At 35.6% G+C, this 22603-nt stretch overlaps 1 protein-coding gene across 1 annotated transcript; it reads right to left on the reverse strand.

Moving 5' to 3' along the window:
* Positions 1-2522: 2522 nt before the first annotated feature.
* LOC116117628 (decapping nuclease DXO homolog, chloroplastic) lies at positions 2523-9126 on the reverse strand. Its single transcript, XM_031403651.1, has 13 exons — positions 8671-9126; positions 7329-7567; positions 6819-6884; positions 6625-6703; positions 6393-6472; positions 6274-6297; positions 5598-5722; positions 4701-4917; positions 4553-4606; positions 3634-3680; positions 3276-3360; positions 2970-3033; positions 2523-2863 (listed from the first exon to the last, which is right to left on the reverse strand). The coding sequence occupies exons 1-13, from the start codon at positions 9041-9043 to the stop codon at positions 2760-2762; spliced, it is 1557 nt and encodes a 518-aa protein (XP_031259511.1). The 5' UTR covers positions 9044-9126; the 3' UTR covers positions 2523-2759.
* Positions 9127-22603: the final 13477 nt, after the last annotated feature.

The raw sequence follows: 22603 nt of genomic DNA on the forward strand, positions 1-22603 counted from the left end.
TTATTGGTCGCATCTGTCTGAAGAATACGCTTACTTGAAGAAGGATGGTTGTGTAAAGACAAGAAACGCTTCCCTGATGAAGGATTTTTCAATGATTGTGTAAAAAGACTTTGCACTTTAGACTCGTGACTGCATTGGTTTGAGTATTAGACCATTGAGGAGATTTTTCTTAACATCTGAGACAAAGGTAGTAAACCAAGAGATGTTAGAGATAAAACTATGCTAAGTTGATAATTCCCTATTTCTTTTTGAGGTATAATATTTGTGAATTTCTGCAATTCATTAGCAAATTGAGCTTGAAGCTCATTTTGCCATCAACAATGATCATGCCAAAAAATCAATATTTGTCTTTCTCTAGCCTAACTTGATTGTTTTTTTAATTACGAACGTTGTCCGAACTAGCTTGCACGCACCTTAATTAATCCTCCAAAGCTTTAAAACTGCCGGTTGAGTAAGAGCCCCAATGACCACCCCTATTAGTGTTTAGGAGAACTCGAATTTAAAAATTTATAAAACCTCTTTTTACTCTTTTACTATTAGACCACCAAATGATGGTTAGCCTAACCCGATTGGTACTACCGGTAGGCCTGAGTATACTTTAGAAATGATCGGGTGTGTTTGGTAAATTATTTTTGAAAAAGTTGAGTTGAGTTATTATTACAAGAATAAGATTTGAATTTGAAAATGTGTTTGGTAAATTTTTAGAAAACATTTTCTTAAAATATTTAGATTATTTTTAATCTTTTATATTTGTTAACTTAGCTAAACATCCCTATAATAAAACATTGAAAATTAAAAAAAACACCTCCACCCACCCATTGAATCTTGACAGTTGACCACCATCATTGGATGGTAGTCAGAAGTCGCCGGAGTGGTGCACGACTAGTTGGATGTGGCGGTCATGTGCTGATCTGGCTTTTTTTGGCCAGATCCACTCTACATTTGTTAATTTAGCTAAACATCCCTATAATAAAATATTGAAAAATTAACAAAAATACCTCCACCTACCCATTAAATCCCGACAGCCGACCACCATCGCTGGAGGGTGGTCAGAAGTCGTCGGAGTGATGTACGACCGGTTGGATGTGACGATCATGCGCTAATCTGACCTTTTCCAGCCAGATTGGCACACGACTGCCACATCCAACTGGTCGTGTGCCGTTCCGACGACCTTCCGACAGTGGTGAACAACTGACGAGAATATGTGAGTGCATTGAGATGTTTTTGTCAATTTATAAACTTTTATTATTTGAGATGGTTAGTTAAATTAACAAAACTAAAAGGTTAAAAAAATATAAATATCTTGAGTTAAATAGAATAAGATTGAATTTTGAAAATATTGAAACAACTATATATTTTGGGTAAGATTGAATATGATAGGATTGAAAATATTGAAACAAATATAGCCAATACTAAAATAGTACCATCTACTACCGTCTTGTTTCTTTCTTTAAGGGGTGTTTGTCTAAGCTTATAAACTGGTCAAACTAACTTATAAATTNTTTTTACTCTTTTACTATTAGACCACCAAATGATGGTTGGCCTAACTCGATTGGTACTGCCCGCAGGCCTGAGTATACTTTAGAAATGATCGGGTGTATTTGGTAAAGTATTTTTGAAAAAATTGAGTTGAATTATTATTACAAGAATATGATTTAAATTTGAAAATGTGTTTGGTAGATTTTTAGAAAACATTTTCTTAAAATATTTAGATTATTTTTAATCTCTTATATTTGTTAATTTAGCTAAACACCTTTATAATAAAATATTGAAAATTAACAAAAACACCTTCACCCACCCATTAAATCCCGACAGCCTACCACCATCACTGGATGGTAGTCAGAAGTCGTCGGAGTGGTGCACGACCGGCTGGATGTGGCGGTCGTGCGCTGATCTGGCATTTTTTGGCTAGATCCACCATACATTTGTTAATTTAGCTAAACACCCCTATAATAAAACTTTGAAAATTAACAAAAATACTTCCACCCACCCATTAAATCCCGACCACCATCGCTGGAGGGTGGTCAGAAGTCGTCGGAGTGGTGCACGACCAACTGGATGTGACGATCGTGCGCTAATCTGACATTTTCTAGTCAAATTGGCGCACGACCGTCACATCCAACCGGTCGTGTGCCATTTTGACCACCTTCTGATGGTGGTGAATGATTGACGAGAATATATGAGTGGATTAAGATGTTTTTGTCAGCTTATAAATTTTTATTATTTGAGATGGTTAGATAAATTAACAAAGCTAAAGAGTTAAAAAAATCTAAGTATTTTGAGTTAAAAAAAATAGGATTGGATTTTCAAAATATTGAAACAAATATGTATTTTGAGCTTAAATAGGATAGAATTGAAAATATTGAAACAAATACAGCCAATACTAAAATAGTACCATCTACAACCGTCTCGTTAGCCGTTTCTTTCTTTAATATTCAGTTAGCTTTTTATTCTTGAAATGAAGGATTACATTTTTGTCAAGCAAACTGCAAAAACCTAAAGATTGTTCAGAAAAAGACAAGAAAATTGAAATGTAGCTTCATCAATGACAAAAATATACTCTCTGGAGAAAAAACATGGGATCCACTCCTTTGAATTTGATCACGACACCCCATTAACGGGGTAGCTTGGCGTATCAAAGCATGTAATTTCTCAAAATTACAACCAATATTTAAATACAAAATTTCTTACCTCGTAACTTTAAACTTATCCTGCATTTTTAGAATATTATTCAAGTTTCAAAAAAAATCTCCAAATGGTTACAATTCCTGAACATGCTTAGTAATTGCATCTGGGCAAGAATGGGCTTGTAGAAGCTCTAATCTGTTGAATGGCGGAGCAAATTGCAATATGTAATCTTCATCTGAAACCCACACAATCATAAGATAAAAAGGGTACTATTTGTCTGATAATTCATCTTTTTCTTTTCTTAGCAACTAATGCACGAAAATGAAGAACTATAAACTCACTCTCTTTGACTGTTCCATAGAGCCAGCATAATACTTCGTCAGCAAACGCTAAGCATACTCCTCCCTGCCAACCAGGAAATGAAGAGGGTAGTGTTAAGCATTTATCCCCCCACACACAAAAGAGGAAAAGTTATAAAGAAAGTGAAGAATAACTACCACATTCACCTGGTTACAGATGAATCATAAATGATTATAAGTTAAAACCCACAATAAATTCATCAACTGAAAGGGATCCACATTTTAACAATTGTGGAGCCTGAAGCGTAAATATTTGGTTTTAATGCACAGGAATGGTAGCAAAATCACCTGCCAGTAATTCTTCATTTTCACTCTGTGTGTAATATCTTTGGTTCTTAGTCTTTCTGTACGAACTAGTCGACCTGAATCATCCCTGAAAAAAAAGCAAGATAAATGAATGCTTAGAAAAAAGAACATCCTGAAACAGCACCTTGTTAAGTGCATATGCTTCAAAGAAGATGATAAGAGTGTGATAGAGGGGAGGTTGTGATTGGCTTTGCAATAAAACCTAATGCATGGAAAGAAAGTTATTCTTTTCTTTAAAAAAAATAAATTCCCTTTAGCCTTTCTGATTGATTGCAATTCAATGCGGTGTTTCTTGTAAGGAAGCTGGATGCTGAATGAGTATGAGTAAAGATAAAATTACCTAAATCCAACAACAATAAAAGGAACACCAGCCAGGAAAGATTGAATCTGTAACAGATAACACAACCGAGTTATCACTTATAACAAAACATTAGCAGAAAGTTGAATTCATGAAAAGAAAAAATGAAGAAATATGGACTGCAATATTCTGCATGGCAAAAGGGCAATAGCAGAGTCGCATGCATTGCAGAAAACATTAAGCTATTATTTACGATGCTAGAAATATTATCCATTTTACAAATTTCATAACCTCCAAAAGTAAAGCCAAATTTCTGGGTATGATTCTAAACCCTAAACCTTATCAACAAAAAGTAGTCTCAACACCTTCATATGACTTGTTCACCATTTCAGATTATGTTGAGATCCAAATGCAAAGGTGGGACTTGAGAAGAGATGGAAATTATCAGATACTTTATAATATCTTCTAAAATACTAAGTAAAGCAGCTTTCGATTTGCCATAATTAAAGGATCTGCAGTGAATGTCCAATGATGGACTTTTAAGATTCCAAACCTACGTTTTTGAGATCAGATGAAATAAGTCTGGAGTCAATACATTCCTGGAACTTTGCTTAGGGAGGTTAATGAGGTGTGGCTCCTTGAATTTTTAGCTGACAAAGCTTACAAGTTATTCAGTAGTTTTAACAGGCTGCTGACTTTGTGTGCATTTGTTGAACTGTGTGATTATTCTAGATTTTGTTTTAATTGGGTACAAAGTGGTTTCAATGGAAATTTTCTATCAAAACTTAATTTTAAAAGACTACAATTATGAAGAGAATAAAGTATAGACATAGTATCAATACTGTGTTATAACAGGTCAAAATAAGGACATCTACAGAAAGCGCGAAAATGGCAAACAGTCAGTAACCAAATAAAAAGAAACAAATATAATTTCAAGGCCATCATAGGAAACCAAATGTACCCAAAACTTGAGCAGTTTCTCTCTCTCGTATCTTTCCTCAGTATGATACTCCAGCTGCAGTGTCCAAAGACATTTCCAGATTATCAATCACATTAAAATTACAAAACAGAAGAACTAGAAAATGAAACAAAACAAGGATGTGCATAACCTCACGACTGGTCTTTAACTCCACATAAAACTTTCTTCCATCATCAGTTGAGTCGCAGCAATCCATCTCAGCACCCATCAGAAGACGATGAGCCCCTAATTTGGTTTTGATCACAGCACAGAACTCAACATTGGCATCAAGATTATGTATCCCTTCTCCATCAGCTCTTCTTGGATCTTCAGTGGCAAGGCTCTCAAAACAGTATCCCCAGTAACATCTAACCAAAAAATCAACAATTAAATGAAACATTGTTCATGTGAATTGACAGTAGAAACAATGAAAGAAATAATGACCCCATACAGTTAGTTGTAGAAGAAACTCAATACAAACTGAATGTGGTGCAACTAACCACCATTTAGAGCATCTCCAATGGTGCTCTTTAAAAAGCATCTTCATTACATTTAAAGAGTCTATTGGATTTGAATAAAAATTGTGTTCTTTATATTTAAAAATTAATGAAGATGCTTTTTATTTTGAAAAGCATCTTTCATATAAATAGAGAACATCTTCATTAATTTTTAAATATAAAGAATACAATTTTTATTCAAATCCAATAGGCTCTTTAAATGTAATGAAGATGCTCTTTATTTTTAAAAGAGAGACTTAATAAGAGAGAGAATTAATAAATAAAATACATAAGAATTTGTAGTTTATTAATTAAAATTAGGATAGAGAGTGAAATTTGACTTTCTAAATGTGGGGAGCCAAACTCACTCTCCAATTTATATTTTAAAGATAAAGAGCCTATTGGACTCTTGTTTTTATGGATAGATTCTTTGTAATAAAGAGTTTGGATCATATAAAGAGTCATTTGGAGATGCTCTTAGTATCTTAATATCTCCCCAACTTTGAGTCACAAAGCATTTATTTTCAAAGTTAAGTCATATAGTACAGTACCTTCGACGATCCAACTCACTTTTTGGTCTTTCTGGTAATTTATGCACATCAAGATAAACGACCCCATTCCTTTTATGCACACCCATTTCCCAAGGTTCATGTCGAATATAAGCAGTAGCCAGAATCTGCAGAAAGCGAAGAATGAAAAGTTAAATTAAAATAAGATGCCATTCACCTACCAAAATGAGAGCTCAAGGGCTGAATGCAGCATTGATTAACTAACCATGAGACAAAAATGATAAATTGACAATTTATAAAGATATTTTATTAAAAGCAAACGGAAGATAATGTGAGTACATCAAGTTATATGTCTTAACATTTTTCAGTTTCTTATACATTCTGTTCGAAAATTCCTTTTTCACCGGTTCCATGAGCACATAGTCTATTCAGTCTCATCCATATTTTTGAGTGCACACTATTAAATTTTCATTAGTAATGGTCTATTCAATCTCATCCATTTTTATCTTGTACGTAACTGAATATTCATTCCTAATACAAGGATCTCCTAAAAAGCAGTGATTCAATAATCCATGAAAGGTTGGTTAATGCTTGGAGTGAAGTAAATAAACCAGAAAGTTCGAGCCAGGACTGAAAATCATGATTAGTGAAAGATATTCACTAAAATTAATAAAGACAATAAACTGACTGTAAACAAATATCCAGAAGTAACAATTACCTTATTAAGGTTGTTTCGGAAAGTCTGTAAAGAAAACAAAAAGGGAAAAACATTAGTTTATAACCTTAATAAAAGCACGATAGGCACATGAGAGCTAAAGCTATAACCACATTCTGTACCACAAAATGCATGTTCTGAAGTGGGATGTTTTTGTCTCTTATGCAGGCAAGCAAGTCGCCAAAACCCTCAGAGCCCAAGTCTGGTTTAGAGAAAAGAAGAAAAATGAAATGACATCATGCATTAGCCCACATACCATAACCCAAGAAATCCATACATAGATGTAAAAATCATTGTTTTCATATTATCACAATACAAATTCAGTGATGGCAGCCTTCCAGACAACAGGCATACCTTTTTTCTCAATAAAAGTGTCATAACCTTCGTTTAGGTCAGCTCCAACATCTTCAGAGATGAGACGCTTAAAAAGCCTCTAACAAAGTGGAACCAAGTGCGAGACAATGATAAGTAAAAGTTACATAATATTAAAGAATTACAGAAACATGATACAATGAAACCTTTGAGCAAACAGATTCCAGAAAGCTTACCAAGCTGCGGTCATCATTGTAGACTTGCCCACCTTCTACACGACTATAGCAAGCAAGTTCGCATGGCTATTGGATTGAATTACCAATTCAGAAAAAGATAATCAATGAAAAATAACTCAGTACCTAATAGGTTTCTGCCAGGAGTCCACAAGGACAGCCTACCAACAGCACAAATGCATGGTAAAGTTACACAAGATCTACTAGACATATCAACGACATAACCTTCCAATGTAAGTGTAACCCATATGAGAAACCAGATGACACTCCTTGTACCACTCAACTTTCTTGCACTTCTCTGCCTTTCTAAAATAGAATATTATAGCTACAAGGGAAGATTATCGTGTAATCACGTAGATTTGGGGTTATGAAGGTCAGGACAATCATTTGGTAAGACATAACACTTTGTGAAAGACAATGTCTGCTATTGGTAGATCAACCTTGAAAGTACCTGACATATCCTCAGTGAAACAAACAAATAAATAAATAAAGAGGAATGAGTACTTCAATTACCTCTTGAAAAGCAACAACTTTTCTTGATAAAGTTTCTTCACTCCTAGTAAGCTTAAATTCTGAAACAAACCGTTCATCATGACGACCATTTGAAAATTTTGAGCCATAGCCATAACCCTGCCTTTGAGGATATGGTCCTGGTCGGGGAAGAAGGCCTGGTCCTCTATCATTTTGCCAACGACCACGTCCAAACCCCCCTCTACCACCTTGGTTGTTGCTATAGCGTATAACAGGCAACACTACCAAAGAGATTTTGAGGGAAAAAAGCTCAATATATTGGGACAGAAATAAAAATTTTAATAACAAAATGGTAGTTTAAAGAAAGACAACAATTGCATTGGATTATCAGTAGTATAACATGATAAAGAAAAGCCAAAAACCAAACAAAAAAAAAAAAAAAAAAGAAAAAAAATCAAAAGAAGTTGATGTCAAATAAGTTTTAGTCCTCATAAAAGACAATTTCATGCAGTAAATTGCAGCCATAATTGTACTACTGCAAAGTGGAATAAAACGGAACATATGCTCCCCCTTTCAAGTTTTGTGAAAAAACTGCCCAGCTTTCCCAATTTCTCATATTTTCAAGTGTTTTCATGAAGCAAACAACCATGCTCCTTAGAGTTTATTCATTACTCTGATTTAAAACAATAATCTATGACTTTACCAATGGAACAATGTACTAAATGAAGGAAATGCAGGCACAGTAGTTGCTTAAGAAAAGCTTCCTTGAGTTTGAGAAACATAAACAATTCAACTGACAAAAAACAAAACAACTGTAACAGCATTTATTTGTGCTCTTCCATGACCTAACTTCATTCATGTATCAGAATTGTAACGTTTTAACACTCATTTGAAACTTTTAGGAAAAAAATCAAACAAAGACTATATATATTCCATCTCAGTTAAAAGTCAATCTATCAATATGTTGCTTAATAATAGCTTCAGCACTAAACATGGATGACAGAAACCCAAAAACTAATCTATTCTTTTAACATACAAAAAGTCTGCCAATAAGAAAATCAGCACACTTAAACAAAAACCCCAAATTCTTTTTAAGAAAACAACTGAACAACTTAAACGAAACAAAGAAGAGTAATCTAATTAAAACCAGATAGGCATAGCACAATATCCACTACTTAACCTAAACAAAAATAAATGAATAAACAGCCGAAGTTTCAGTGTAATCAACAGAGTAAACAAAGCCCAGTAACGAAATTCCATAAATAAGACAATTAGTTTAAAAAAAGAAAAATGCAATAAAACCCAAATGAGCATACTCCAAAGTTCAATAGCTATCAAAACACAATTAATCAAAATGAAAAAAGAAAGGAGAAAAATAAAATACCAGGTATAGGGAAAGGACTAGTGGCAAGGGTTTTACAGTAATCTTCATTATCAGAGCCAAATAGATCTTTATCATCATCTTCTTCAGAGCCGCCATAAAACCCTCTATCATTATCGTTATTATTATAATCAGAATTGTTGTTGTTATTAATTTTACTAACGTTGTCTACTTCTTCTCCATTCTCTTCTCCGCTACTAGCACTTCCACTGCCACTGGTGGACTGTCTCCCATCACTGCCGTTGGACGACGAAGAAGCTGATGATGAGGACGATCGAGATGAGGAGGCCGATGAGGAGGAAGAGGATGAAGAAGCCGAAGAGTCGTGACCTCCTCCTTCTCCGAAAATATCCACGTCTTGCTCAGAGAAATCCATTGCGTTAGTTTGGTCTCCAGTATGATGGTTCTGGGTTTTGTATAGGTAACCATGGTTGAAGTCGTGACTTCGGCATCGGTGAGTGTCGTCGGTATCTGATTCTTAGCCTTTTTGTTGCGCCCTGGGCTCCCAATTCAGATGGGCTGATAAAAGCCCAATAATTGCAGGGTCTCACACATGATAAGTTATATGGACATTGATGTTGGATAAGATAAGTAGTGTATTTTTTTTTTTTTTTTAAACTTTAATATAAATTAAATATATTATAAACGTTTTTTCCTTTTTTGGCTAAATTTTTATTTTCATATATTCAAGATAGTGTTATTAATTATTTAATTGTTGCATAAAATAAAATTTAGAGATTTGGGATCAGTGATTAATGGATAAATGATAAATTTTATTGCATATATGAATATTTGAGAGTATGTTTGATTAAATGTTTTTTGAGTAAAGAGCTTCCCCAAAAAAAAAAAAAAAGAAGAAGCTGAAAATTTGTTCTAACAACAGCATATGTGATCTGATAATAAATATATATCATTTCTTTAAACAACACTTTTGACTTTTTATTCATTTATTTATTTCTAACTGTTTTGCTATCAATCAAATACTCAAAATAAATATGAAAATAATTATCATAGGAATATTTTATTAAAAGGTCACTATCATGATTTTAATACAAATTTTTTTGGCATTTGATTCTTATAGTTATTTATTACTATTTTAGTTGTAGAAAATCCTGCATATCCATCCATCACTGTTCTGTCCTAGAATTCCGTCGGGTTGAATATTTACTTCTGATCATTTTAGTTTACTATTATGAAGGTAAACGAAAAATAAAAAATAAAACTACAAGTTATAACGTGCCTTTGTTTATTGAAGGGAAATTACTTGANGCATTTGATTCTTATAGTTATTTATTACTATTTTAGTTGTCTTACTAAAAGAAAATCCTGCATATCCATCCATCACTGTTCTGTCCTAGAATTCCGTCGGGTTGAATATTTACTTCTGATCATTTTAGTTTACTATTATGAAGGTAAACGAAAAATAAAAAATAAAACTACAAGTTATAACGTGCCTTTGTTTATTGAAGGGAAATTACTTGATCTTCACCTTCAGCTTTTTAAACATAACTATAACCAAGTTTCATACACCGCTAGCCATTCAGATTGAACGTCACAAATATTCACTCTTTGTTACAAATAGTGGATCGTAAATAGGAGTCTAAGAAGAAATGATTAATGGCATGCATGTTTGATTAAACACAACTGCAAGGTGATTTGTTTCCGATCGAAATGAGTTGATTCTGCATGAGCAAAATTACCTTCTATTATTTCAATTTTCAACCCTTTCAATATCTACACTACTTCAACTAGAGGTGGAACTGGTTCTGGGTTCTGTTGAGTGTTGATTTTGAATGTCACAGAAAATGGAAACAGTAGGAGGGAGTGATGAAGCCAGTTGAAGAAGTGCACAAACACACTCCAGAGCTTCGCATAAGTCATAACGGGGAGGCATGATAATGATAAACAAATAGGCCACACAGAAAATTGATGGTGACAAAATGACAGAGGCTAAGATTGACATAACCAAGATAACCGAGAAATTTCTGGTTCGCAAGCGAATAGGATTGGCATCGAGAGGGAATTTGATGGATGTGAAGAGAAAGAGTAATAGTAATAAAATGGCAAGAAAAATGAAAAGAATCTTGAAAAGCGGATACTGAAGAATCTCCAAGGGCGCTGTAGCATCACCTAATTGAGATGTTAAGAAGAGAAACAAGATAATATTTATAAATACCTCAAATTTGTGAAGAAATGCATGTTCTTCCCATAATGAGTTAATTGCTGTGAGGGTACTCAGAGTCGAAATTCGTATGTTTATATGGTGAATAAGTTGGAGGAAGAAGGAAAAGACATTATTGCATTCGGCTATGGGCGGAATAGTCTATAGTTGGGTATTTAGACGTTAGGGGTGTTTTGGATTACAAAAATAATAAATAAAATACAACAAACTAATTAAATTACATATGACTTGAATTTAAACAAAATTTCATCTTCCTGTTAGATTCATCGTTGGAAGCGCTTGTTTCAAGAATAGTAAATTCGTTGATGTCTTCTCTATTGAATTCTTCACCATGGATTCTGATTAGTCTGGAGAGTCAAGCCGCGGTCTTCCTCTAGAGGTTGGTTCAAGGAAGTATCTCGTTGCACTTGCATGACAAATAACAATCAAAGGAAATTAAGGACGACTTTAAAAAAGATTTTGATGCGAGAGCCAAGTTAATCCAATAAATCACGAAACTGTTAATTAAAATGCTGATTTTAAGCCAAAAACCCCAAAAAATATATACTGAAACAGTTAAGTGATCATAGGTGTGTGCTAATTGGAACACATTAAAATCCTTAATATATAATTGTTGAGTCGGGTGATCATAGGTATGTGCTAATTTTTTTATCCAGCCTGCCCCACAAAACGCATCTAAAAGCTTTTCTCTATCAGATAGGTCTAAAATCGCGTTTGAAAATTGTATGTTTTGGGAGGAACAAAAATATCTGACTAACACAAGTCCAGAAATATAAGCTTCTTCACGTCTACTAAAAAAATTTCATAATCATTATGACAAAGATATATATATGTAATTCCATGCCCGACTGCTGTATATCGCATAGATTAAAAAAAAAAAAAAAAATTTGTGTGAGTTGTAAGAAGTTTTGAAGAAAAACTAGTCAAAATTATTTTGGTGACAAGGTTTAAAATAAAAAAATATATTTTATATATGATATGTATTGATAGATATTGTTTCATCAAGTATTCCAATGAGGAATTAAATATGTAGATGCGTGGTTTTGATACCAACGACTCGCACGTACACTCGAGTCTTTCAAACACTTCACGATCACACAGATTCCTAGAGACAATAATTCTATCGCGGATGCCCTGACAAGAATAGCCTCATAGCTGGACTCAGATGCCTCGGAAAGTATTCCTGTTCGGTACATAGAAATCCCTAGTATCAGCTCGCCCGAACAGACCGTGGTCACAATTGAATCAGTTTCTTGGATGAGCTGGGGACCTTGCCCAATGACAAGGCTGAGGCAAGAACTCTACTAACCAGAGCTGCTCGTTACACACTCGTAGGAGATAAATTGTACAGGCGAGGATTTAGCGCCACTTTTCTTCGATGTGTAACCGACGAGGAAGCAGACTATATCATGAGGGAGATACATGAAGGGATCTACGATAATCACACTGTCGCGCGATCCCTCGCTAACAAAGTTGTTCGTCAAGAGCACTACTGGCTAGAGGTGGAAAAAATGGGCCGGGTTAGGCGGGTCAACCCTAACCCGGCCCGTAATGAAGAGGGTTCAACCCGGCGGGCCGGGTTGAGCCCAACCCGCTAGCAACCCCCTGGACGGGCTGGGTTGCAAAATGGCAACCCGGCGGCCCGCGGGTTGCTATTTTGTCCTCTCTACAAGAGGACCGCAACCCGGCGGGTTGCACAGCCAACCCGCGGGTTGGCTGTTGGCCAAAAAAAAATAAAAAAAAAAATGTAAAATTTATTTATTTTTTTCAATTACCCTTTTACCCTTGAAATATAGCCGTTGTATAGCCGTTGGAGGGGTCTTTTTCGTCATTTTCTTTCCCCATTTTTTTCTATAAATTGGCCCTAAACTCTCATATTTTTCTCACAACTCAAATTCTCTCATTTTCTCATATTCTCTAATCTCTATTCTCTCAATTATTCATTTATTCTCTTAATCTTTTTGTTATCAATTTGCTCTTATTTTAATTTTTATTAGTTTTTGCAATTTTCAATTCATATTTCCAATTTTCCAAATTCCAAATTTCCAATTTCCATATTCCAATTCTCTTTCTTTAATTTTTATTTCTTCTACATCAATTTTTTTTTCAACTACAAGTCTACAATGGATAGATATTTCTCTCCCATCAATTTCAATGATGAAGAAAACTATTATCCTAGTCCTAGTCCCGCTGATTTTACTATGAATGCAGGAGATTCAAATAGTCCCGCTGTCCCAATCCCAGTCTCAGAATCCGATACACCTCAAAATATGCCGTCGATTCCAACAGCGCCCGGTGGTTCTAGAAGTCGTCCTCGTAATCGTCGTCCTCGTCCAACTTCATCTCAAGCTGAGGCGGGATCATCAACTGCCGTCGAAAGCGAAAACAGACACACATCAGACGTTTGGGCGCATTTCGACAAGTTTTACGAGACAGAAAATGGCGTTCAAGTCAAGAAAGCAAGATGCAAATATTGTGCAAATGTTTATAAAGCTGATTCAGGTAATGGTACTAGTACTTTAAAAAGGCATGCTAATAAACATATTAATCAACATGGAAATAGAGAAAGCAATCAAACTCAAATAACTAATATGGGTACTACTTGGCGTTATAATTCTGATGTATATAGGGAACAGTTAGCTTTATATATTGCTGCATCTGATCAACCTATTAATATGGCAGAAGATAAATATTTTGAAAGATTTGTTCAAAATTCATTTTTTCCAGGATTTAAAAGTTATTCTAAAACTGCAACTAGAAATGATTTAATAAAATTGTTTAAAAAAATGAAATTAGAATTAAAAAATAAATTTCATACTTGTCATATTAGTGTGGCTTTAACTGCTGATATTTGGAGTGGTAGAGCTAAACAAGATTATATTTGTGTGACTAGTCATTATTTTGATAATGAATTTAAATTAAATAAATCTTTATTAGGATTTAGATTAATGGATGTGGATCATAGTGGTTTAGAAATCTATAATAAAATTATTGAAGTTTTAGAAGATTATGATATTATTGATAAAGTGATAAGTTTAACTTTAGATAATGCAAGTTCTAATAGTAAAGCTATAGAATTTTTTCAAAATAATTATCTTTTATATAATAATTTGAAGTTTTTTCACCAACGTTGTGCATGTCATGTTATTAATTTAATTGTGAAAAGTGGTATGAAAACAATTAAAAAAAATATTGATAGAATTAGGGAATCTTTAGCTTGGATTACTAGTAGTAATAAAAGAAATGCTGAATTTCAAGAAGCTTGTATAAAATCAAATATGTCTCCTAGAACTTTTGCATTAGATATGCCTGTTAGATGGAATAGTACTTATTTAATGCTTGATTCATGTTTACCTTATGCTAATATAATTAGTTATTTTGTAGCAAATAATAGAGGTCCTCATCATTTGGTAGAAAATGATTGGAAGATAGCTAAAGTATTTCATTCTTTTCTCAAATGTTTTTACCAAGCCACTTTACAACTTTCTGGTGTGTATTATCCTACTAGTCCATTGGTAATACATGCAATTATAAAAATTTCCGAGTTATTTACAAAAAACAAAGATGATGAAATTTTACATGCACCAATAAAGGCAATGGAAAATTTTTTTTTGAAATATTGGAGACCCGTTCCTTTTCTTTATTGTTTAGGTGCTATATTTGATCCTAGAATTAAATTAGCACGTTTAGAAAATGGTCTTGACAATTTAAGTGAAAATTTACAAAACGAATCATATATCAATCAAATAGGAGAGGTAAAAAATAGTCTTTTCGAAGTATATTTCCAATATGAAAACAGGTATGGGAACCCGCAGTCGCAAAGAGGCGAAATATCCAGAGAAGCTGTAGCAGAAGAAACAAATGAAGACTTATTCTCTTGGAATGCACTGAATAGGCCGAAGAGGACCCGAGTCCGAAGCACAGCCTCCTCTTCAGACGCACCACCACCAACAACAACAACAACTAATATGCTGTCCTCCATGGAGTCGCAGAGTAATGAACTTCAACAATATTTGGCAACCCCCGAAATGTTTTCAACAGGTCACTTTGATCTCTTAGAGTATTGGAGAGCCAGAAAATGTATTTTTCCGGTATTATCAAGACTTGCCTTGGATGTTTTCGCTGTTCCTGTCTCAACCGTCTCATCCGAACAAACATTTAGTGCAAGTGGAAGGATTTTAAATGAAAGGAGGACTAAACTTGCTCCAAAAATGATTGAAGTCCTCACATGTCTTCGAGATTGGGAACGATCGCGCCATCAAGATCAATACGAGGTTATCGACAATACTTTAGTAGAATCATTTCAATTTTGTAATATAGATGATACAGATGAGGGAGGTCCTAGTGAACCACCCCCAAATTAGTTGTTTTGTAAAATGTAATTTGTAAATTAATTGTCAATTATTGCACTCTTTTTTCTTTACCAAGTTTTTCTCCCATTGGGTTTTTCTTGGTGAGGTTTTTAACGAGGCAATAATTGTTGTAATTTCTTATTTTATTTTTTGATAAATGAATAAGTCTAATTTTTCTTATATTACAATTTTATTGTATTAAAATTGAATTAATATTTGAAATGTTAACAAAAAAAAAATTGAATTGAATTGAATTATTGATATTTGAAAAGTTAACTAAAAATAATTATATTTATAATTATTTATTTGAAAAGTTAAATTAAAAAAAAAAAAAAAAAAGAAAATCGGGCTAACCCGGCCCGGACCGCGCCTAACCCGGCGGGTTAGGGTTGGTGGGCCGGGCTGGGCCAGCCATTTTCCCCAAATTGGCGGGCCGCTTTGTTGGCGGGCGGGTTAGGCCCGGCCCGCCAAAGAATGTAACCCGTCGCGGGCCGGGCCGGGCGGGTTACTTTTCCACCTTTACTACTGGCCCCTGCTTCAAGAGGATACCTTCAACTTTGTAAAAAAGTGTGACAAGTGCCAACGGTTCGCGAACATACCGCGAGCTCCTTCCCACTAGCTGATAACAATGACCAGCCCCTGGCCATTCCATGTGGGGAATTGATCTTATTGGACCCATGCCAACCGAAAAGGGAGGAGTCAAGTATGTAGTGGTCGCAGTGGATTATTTCACCAAGTGGGCCGAAGCTGAACCATTGGCCGCGATCACTACCAAGAACAAGAAGCTCAAGGACTTTGTCTTAAAAAATATAGTGTGTCGCAATGGAATTTTTCCTACTCTCATCTATGATAATGGGAAACAGTTCGACAATGAGGAATTCGAGCAGTTTTGTGATGAGCTGGGGATCCATAAAAAATTTGCCTCAGTCGCAAGACCGCAAGCCAATGGTCAAGTTGAAGTTGTCAACAAAACCATCAAACATACTCTAAAAGCTAAGCCTGGCGCCGCCAAGGGTAATTGGGTCGACGACCTCCCAGAAGTCCTATGGGCATAGAGGACAACTCCGAGAACCTCTACTTCAGAAACACCATTCTCGCTAGCATATGGCTGCGAGGCAATGATCCTAGTGGAAGTGGAGACTGGTTCACTTCGGAGATACCTGTTCAATGAAACAGACAATGAAGCACTTCTGCGTGCAAGTCTGGACTTAGTTGAAGAACATCGCGACAAGGCTCAACTAAGGATAACAGGCTACCAGTAGCGCGCGAAAAGATTCTTCGACTCTAAAGTCAAGAGAAGAGATTTCCAAGTCGGCGACCTAGTTCTGAAAGAAGTCTTTCTCGGTACAAGGGAACCTAGTGCGGCAGTATTGGGGCCCAACTGGGAAGGCCCATACCGCATTGCTAAGGTAATACTATCGGGGACTTATCACCTCAAAAGGCTCAACGGATCTGAAGTACCGCAAGCTTGGAATACTAAACATCTTTGCCCCTATTATTAGTAATTCCGAACTCACTTTTTAATTTCCTTGTAAAGACCTCTTTTGAGCTTTGTAAATAAGACCACTCTTGTATAATTTTGTTCCTCGCATTTTTTTTTATCTTTCTCTTGTATATAAGTGCTCACAAATAATTTAATATCGCAAATAGCTAGAGGACATCTCCCTGTTCGTATATGTAATGTTTGTAAAGTACGAAAGATTATAAGTGCTCACAAATAATTTTAAAAAATGAAGCGACCCGCCCTTAGGATAATTCGAGGTCTGCCTCGAGTGCCTTCTTCTGCTTCTTGGAAGTTTCCCATAACTGAGCTCTCTCTTCCTCAGCCCGCAGCTCCAACTCTTTCTCGCCAGCCTCTTTGGGAAGCGTGGCCACTATTCTTTGGAGCTGTTTAAGCTCCTCTCCCTTCTTCTCCAGCTCGGTCTTCTGGAAGTCCACCGCGTGGAGAGTAGAGTTTCTTTTCGACATGTACTAGTTCGTCTGAACGACGTGCAGGGTCAACTCTTCTTTTATAGTTGCTAAGTCATGCCTCAGCTACGTGTTCTCTTCCTTCAGCTCGAAGAGTCCCCTGGAAGCTTTTAGTTGGACCTTTTGTTGGGCTAGGTGCACAGCGAGCAAAGACTGTATAGTAAAATAAGCAAGCGTTAGACTATCTCCTTGAAAAGAGTAAAGAATTGGAAAGTCCTCGACGAGGACAAACCATCTTACCTGGCTTTGCATTTGAACCGCCCTAATCATCAGGTCCGCAGGGTTGGAGGCCACGAGCTCTTTAGAGACTTTGTCAAGTTGGCACTCCAAAAGGGTGAATACCACCGGCTGTAGGTGCTCTGGAAGCTAACCCATAGAGTCCAATACTGGTGTGTTAACTCCTGAAGCAGAAGGCACCTCGCCAGCCAGCCCTTTGCCTTCTCTCCTCTCGGAAGCCGCGACCTCCCTTTGTCCCCTACGCGGACGGACCATTGTAACCCCGGTTGCGCACCTCGAGCTCCCTCTCAAGCGAAAAGCTTGATGAGGCTGTGACCTTCTAAGCTGCACCCCTAAGCCTTTCGTCTCAGACTTTGATTCCTCGGGCTGTAACACTCTTCTTTTCTTGGACTTTTGGCCCATGGTCTTTTGCTTTGGGCATGCGGCCGCGAGCTAAAAAGGTTCTGTCGGTTGTTCAGTGGGTGGCTGCGCCCCCACTTGCGCTCATTCGACAAGGGTGTCGCTAGGGGCTGCCTCGGCTGGTTTTGTGGTACCGACTTGGGGGAAAACGAACCCCCTCTCTCTTAACGACCTTGGTACTTTGGGCGACATAGTCGTTGCATGTAGGTACTGTTAGTAAAAGAGTTCGCTACATGCAAAAGCCAAAAATTTGAAAAGATTGCGGACACTTACGAAGTAAGGGTTCCAAAGTCGCTTTAGAATTGAAGAAGTCGTACTTCCTCAAATTGGCGGTTGTCACAAGAAGTTTCATGTCGCGACAGTGATTTGGCAGGTTACCGAATGCAACTACTTAGTTGAAGTCAAAGAGATCTGTCAACCTGGTCGATTATTTCCTACGAAGAGACAAGAAAGATCGTTAGAAAGTAAATCTCAAAAGGAAAAGAAAAAATCTGCTAAGTACAAAAAGGGAAGACCTACTCGGCTTCCTGAAATGACAGATGCCATTATAATGGAAAAAGAAAAACTTGGTCTCGTATGCCCCGACATTATTGGGGTAATTAAAAATGCCTCCCTCGATCGTGGATCGCTTCGAGAGGTAGTAAGAATCTTTGTCCTTGCTCTTTTTTAAATAGTATGAGCAAGCGAGCTCCAGCGTAGTCAGTTGGCCGAGGCCGTACTCGGTGCACGCGATATATGATAGCCACAGCTATCATATATGCATTAGGTGTCAGCAATAAAGGTGTGACCCTGAAGTGATCAAAGATCGACCTAATAAAGGGACGGAAAAGAATTAGTGCTCTGCATTTGAATATAGCTTCAGAGATCGTAGCCATTCCCTCTGGCAGATTCTGAGCTGTACGCAAACTGTACCTGTAGACATCTACGCTAAGTGCGTATTGGTTTACTGCCTTCTGTACTTCATCTCAGGTAACCACTGACAGAATATCTTGCGCAAGACCCATTGGGGCATTCTGCGCCTGCGAGCTCATCCCTTCATTTGTTCTGGTTGCTGTAGCATCCATCTCTTCTACTTTCTGGAAAAGGGGGACATGTACAGATTACTCAATCTCCGTACAGAATTTTGCACAACGACGTGGAAGAACAAAACCCTAATGTATCTTCCAAAAAATCCTAAAAAACCCTTAAGGACCAACCCCAATGGTTCGTACCCTGAAAACCTATTCCTTACAGAAGTCTCGCCATAAACACCCACCATTATCGTTTGGTTAAGTTGTCCACTAAATAGAAAAAGGAAAGCAATGGAAGGATCTTCCTTATCTTTTTAGCTGTGGGGGTCGAACTTCTTATTGTTAGCAAAAAGCGTGCACCAACTTGAAGGATTGAAAATCTGGCCTCGCGAGAGCTTTTTGCTTTTGCTAAAAGTATGAGTGTTGTGACATTGCTTAAGGTAAGCCTAGGGTTTTATAGTGGAGGAAAACGACGATTGGTCTTCCCGAAGCCAAGCGACGTTTGAGCAAAATGCGTTTCTCGCTGTTGATTGCGACCACGTGTCATCAATAGCAAGAAAGAGTAACTGCCACACTTCGAGAAATTCAATCGTCGCGTCTCTCCGTTGAAATAATCGAGCGACGGCTCGATTCTCTCCTCCACATTAAATGCAATCTCATCTACATTTGATACCCTGATAAGGAATGACATTTCAGCATGACTTGCATTTAATGCGCATGATACGTTTGTCAGAATAAAGGGTACTTCATTAATGGATTAGCTGTTAAACGCAACGGATGACATCTGAAGAGGTTGTTGGAAAAGAACACTCTTCGTCACATGTCGGTTGCAAAGCGATGTGATTCCTTACCTCCAACAGAAATATGCCAAGTGTAATTAGGTCGCGGACCTTGATTAAGATAAGAGGTGCATCGATACGACACTGAGTAGGGTCTAATCCAAGTCGTTGACTTCGCTGAAGAAGACCATCTCAGGTCGCTCGTAAGAAAAAAATGTTTTGCGACCTCCTTGTAGCCAGGTCGGCTCGACTAGATGTCATTTGGATATGTCAAATCAGTGCATAATTATGAAGTTCTCAAGGTTCAATCCTTAAACCTTAAAAACTGGAGGACTTCTGTTATGCCGGAAAAAGTAGGGTTGACGTGGAGCCTCGTCAGTAAAGGATGGTCAGAGTTTAGAAGGGTTCTACGCCGTCCAGGTGCGGCCATGTTGCGCCTAGCGCAAGTGGCATGACTCCTATCAGTGCAACAGGTGAGTGCCAGGCCAGCAAACGGCTGGAGATCGCCTACGTGTCAAAGCCTTGCTTTGAATCGAGGAAATCCCTCGGGCAGGTGATCAATGGGACGCAAAGAAAGGCTTTGCACGACACCTACCCACTTACAGCTTTCGTAATCATTACTTTAAACTTTCCCACTATAAATAGAGGAGACCCTCTCATTTGGGAGGATTAGCTAATTTTACGCTGAAATAACTCTCTCTTTCTCTCTCCCTAAACTTTAACTCAGTTCGTTGAACGTGACCTGATCACTCTCTCTTATTAATACAATAGCAATAGACGTAAGATTCGCTTGCGAGCATCTAAATCACTTTAAATATTGCTCTTCACCTTTTATTTGATTCAATTCCCTCATATCACGTGTGACCTCTAAGTCACTTTAGCATTTTACACGTGTGAGTAATTAGTATCAAAATCGAGCATCAACAAATGTAATTGTCAAAAAATCAACAAATGTAATTGTCAAAAAAAAGAAAAAGTTACCATTTTTTTTGTACAACAGCTCAATAATTCAATTGAGAAGTCGGGTTGATACGATATAGATTTGCACGTTGAATCATGTCGGATCTTGTTAAACTATTTTATCTTCAATTTGTTTTTATAATTTGTTCCAAAAGTTTTTACTGCAGAAAGAACAACTAATTTCAAACTTTAACTTTTATTTAAAAAAAAAAAAAAAAAAAAACTGGAGACTGTAGTATAACTCGCTCTTATCATGTAGAATTTGTAGTATTCAAGATCAATGAGCTTATCTACAATAATAACTCAGAATCTGCATGGTTCAAGTAATCTTACTCTATTGGGAAACCTGAAATTAGTTTGTAATTGATGATGGTGCTGGTTATTAATATGTCAGGGTTCGATTGTTTATAAATTCGTTTTGTGTTTTCTGATAACCTTAAAAACTAGTGAAAACGATAAATAAATAAGAAGACCGTTGAATTGAAAAAAACGTGCTTGAAAACTATGGGTCTCTGTGATAGATTATTTGAAATATGATATTATGAAAAACTATTTTAAGTTGAATTGAGTTAGATTAAATAAAATATGATATAATTCTGATAATGTGTTTGGTATAATATTTGAAAATTATATTAAAGTTGGATAATTTTTTGAAAACATTTTCTGTCATTTACTTTCTTGCATTGCCTTATTTAATTTGCAAACTATCAGTTTTCTCCATTTTGTGCATGGATGTGATGCCTAGAAGGCTAGAAATTGATGAAAGATGAAAAAAAAATATTTATAGAATTATTTTATATGATAATTTGTATTAAAATGTAAGGATTGTTGAATTCAGAATTTTGTATTATAAATATTGATTTTTTTTTAAGTCAACTTTACTTCTTTCATTTGATTTTTTTGTATAATTTGATCCAACTTAAAAAAAAAAAATTATTATCTTTTTAATTTTCACATATTAAATTAAATTTAAATTTATTCTTACTCATATAACTCATTTTGTATTATAATTAGTAAATGGATTTTGTCATTTCGATTTTTCGAGTTCTGTTTTTGAAAATGATAATCAACACTAGGGAGCTGCTCATTCATGTTTTTTACGTTTTTATTTTTAAAAATTAAAATAAGTAGTTTAATAGTGTGCTTTTAGAGGTTGAATAACATTTTCCCACCCAAAGTTTGACAAATATACTTTCCTACCAAATATACTTTCCTACCAATAAACTTTGGAAAAAACATTTTCCTACCCATCATTAAAATTCAGATGTTAGTTTTAACGACAAAAAGGCATTCTCCTCAGTTCGCACAATATATATTATATGTTTAATGTTAGTTACACCCCTAAATTACAAACACATGGCAATTACCTTCACCAACTAGGGAACTAGTCATTTAAACCTCTTATCTTCGATTTCTATAATTATAATGGAGGTTTCACTTTTAAAGTATGTGTGTTTCTTAAAAAAAAATGAAAATTGTATATATTATTTTTAAAAATTATAATAATATATGTCAATTAAATATTTATAAAATTACAAAACAATATTTCATTAAGATTGAATATATTTTATAAATTATATAAAAATATAATTTCCCAAAAGAATTGAAAAATTATAAAAATGAGAAAAAAATCCAAAAATAAAAAAATTATGAAAATTTAAAAAAAAAAATTTAAGTAAATCAGTTGACCAAAATCGCATCTAGCCAGATGTGATTCAACCTGAATCGCATCTAGTTAAGTGTGATTTGGCCATAATCACTAGGTGCAATTTCGACCAGCTAATTTTTTTTTTTTTTTTTCAGTTTTTGAAATTTTTATAATATTTTTTTTATTTTTGGATTTCTTATTTTAATAACTAACTTTATTTTTACATTTAAAAAAAAAATTATTGGCCCCAAAATTAACATAAACCACTTAGGAGTACAAAATACATTTAATAGAGTTTACGTGAGAAAATGTTATTCAGTCTCATTAAAATTATAAAATCAAATAGTAAAGACTGAAGAGCATTATAAACTGTTTCTAGCTTTACCCTGTGAGTTAATAGA

The sequence above is a fragment of the Pistacia vera genome, unplaced genomic scaffold (genome assembly GCF_008641045.1).
Source record: "Pistacia vera cultivar Batoury unplaced genomic scaffold, PisVer_v2 Contig82, whole genome shotgun sequence".
NCBI classification, from domain to species: Eukaryota; Viridiplantae; Streptophyta; class Magnoliopsida; order Sapindales; family Anacardiaceae; genus Pistacia; species Pistacia vera.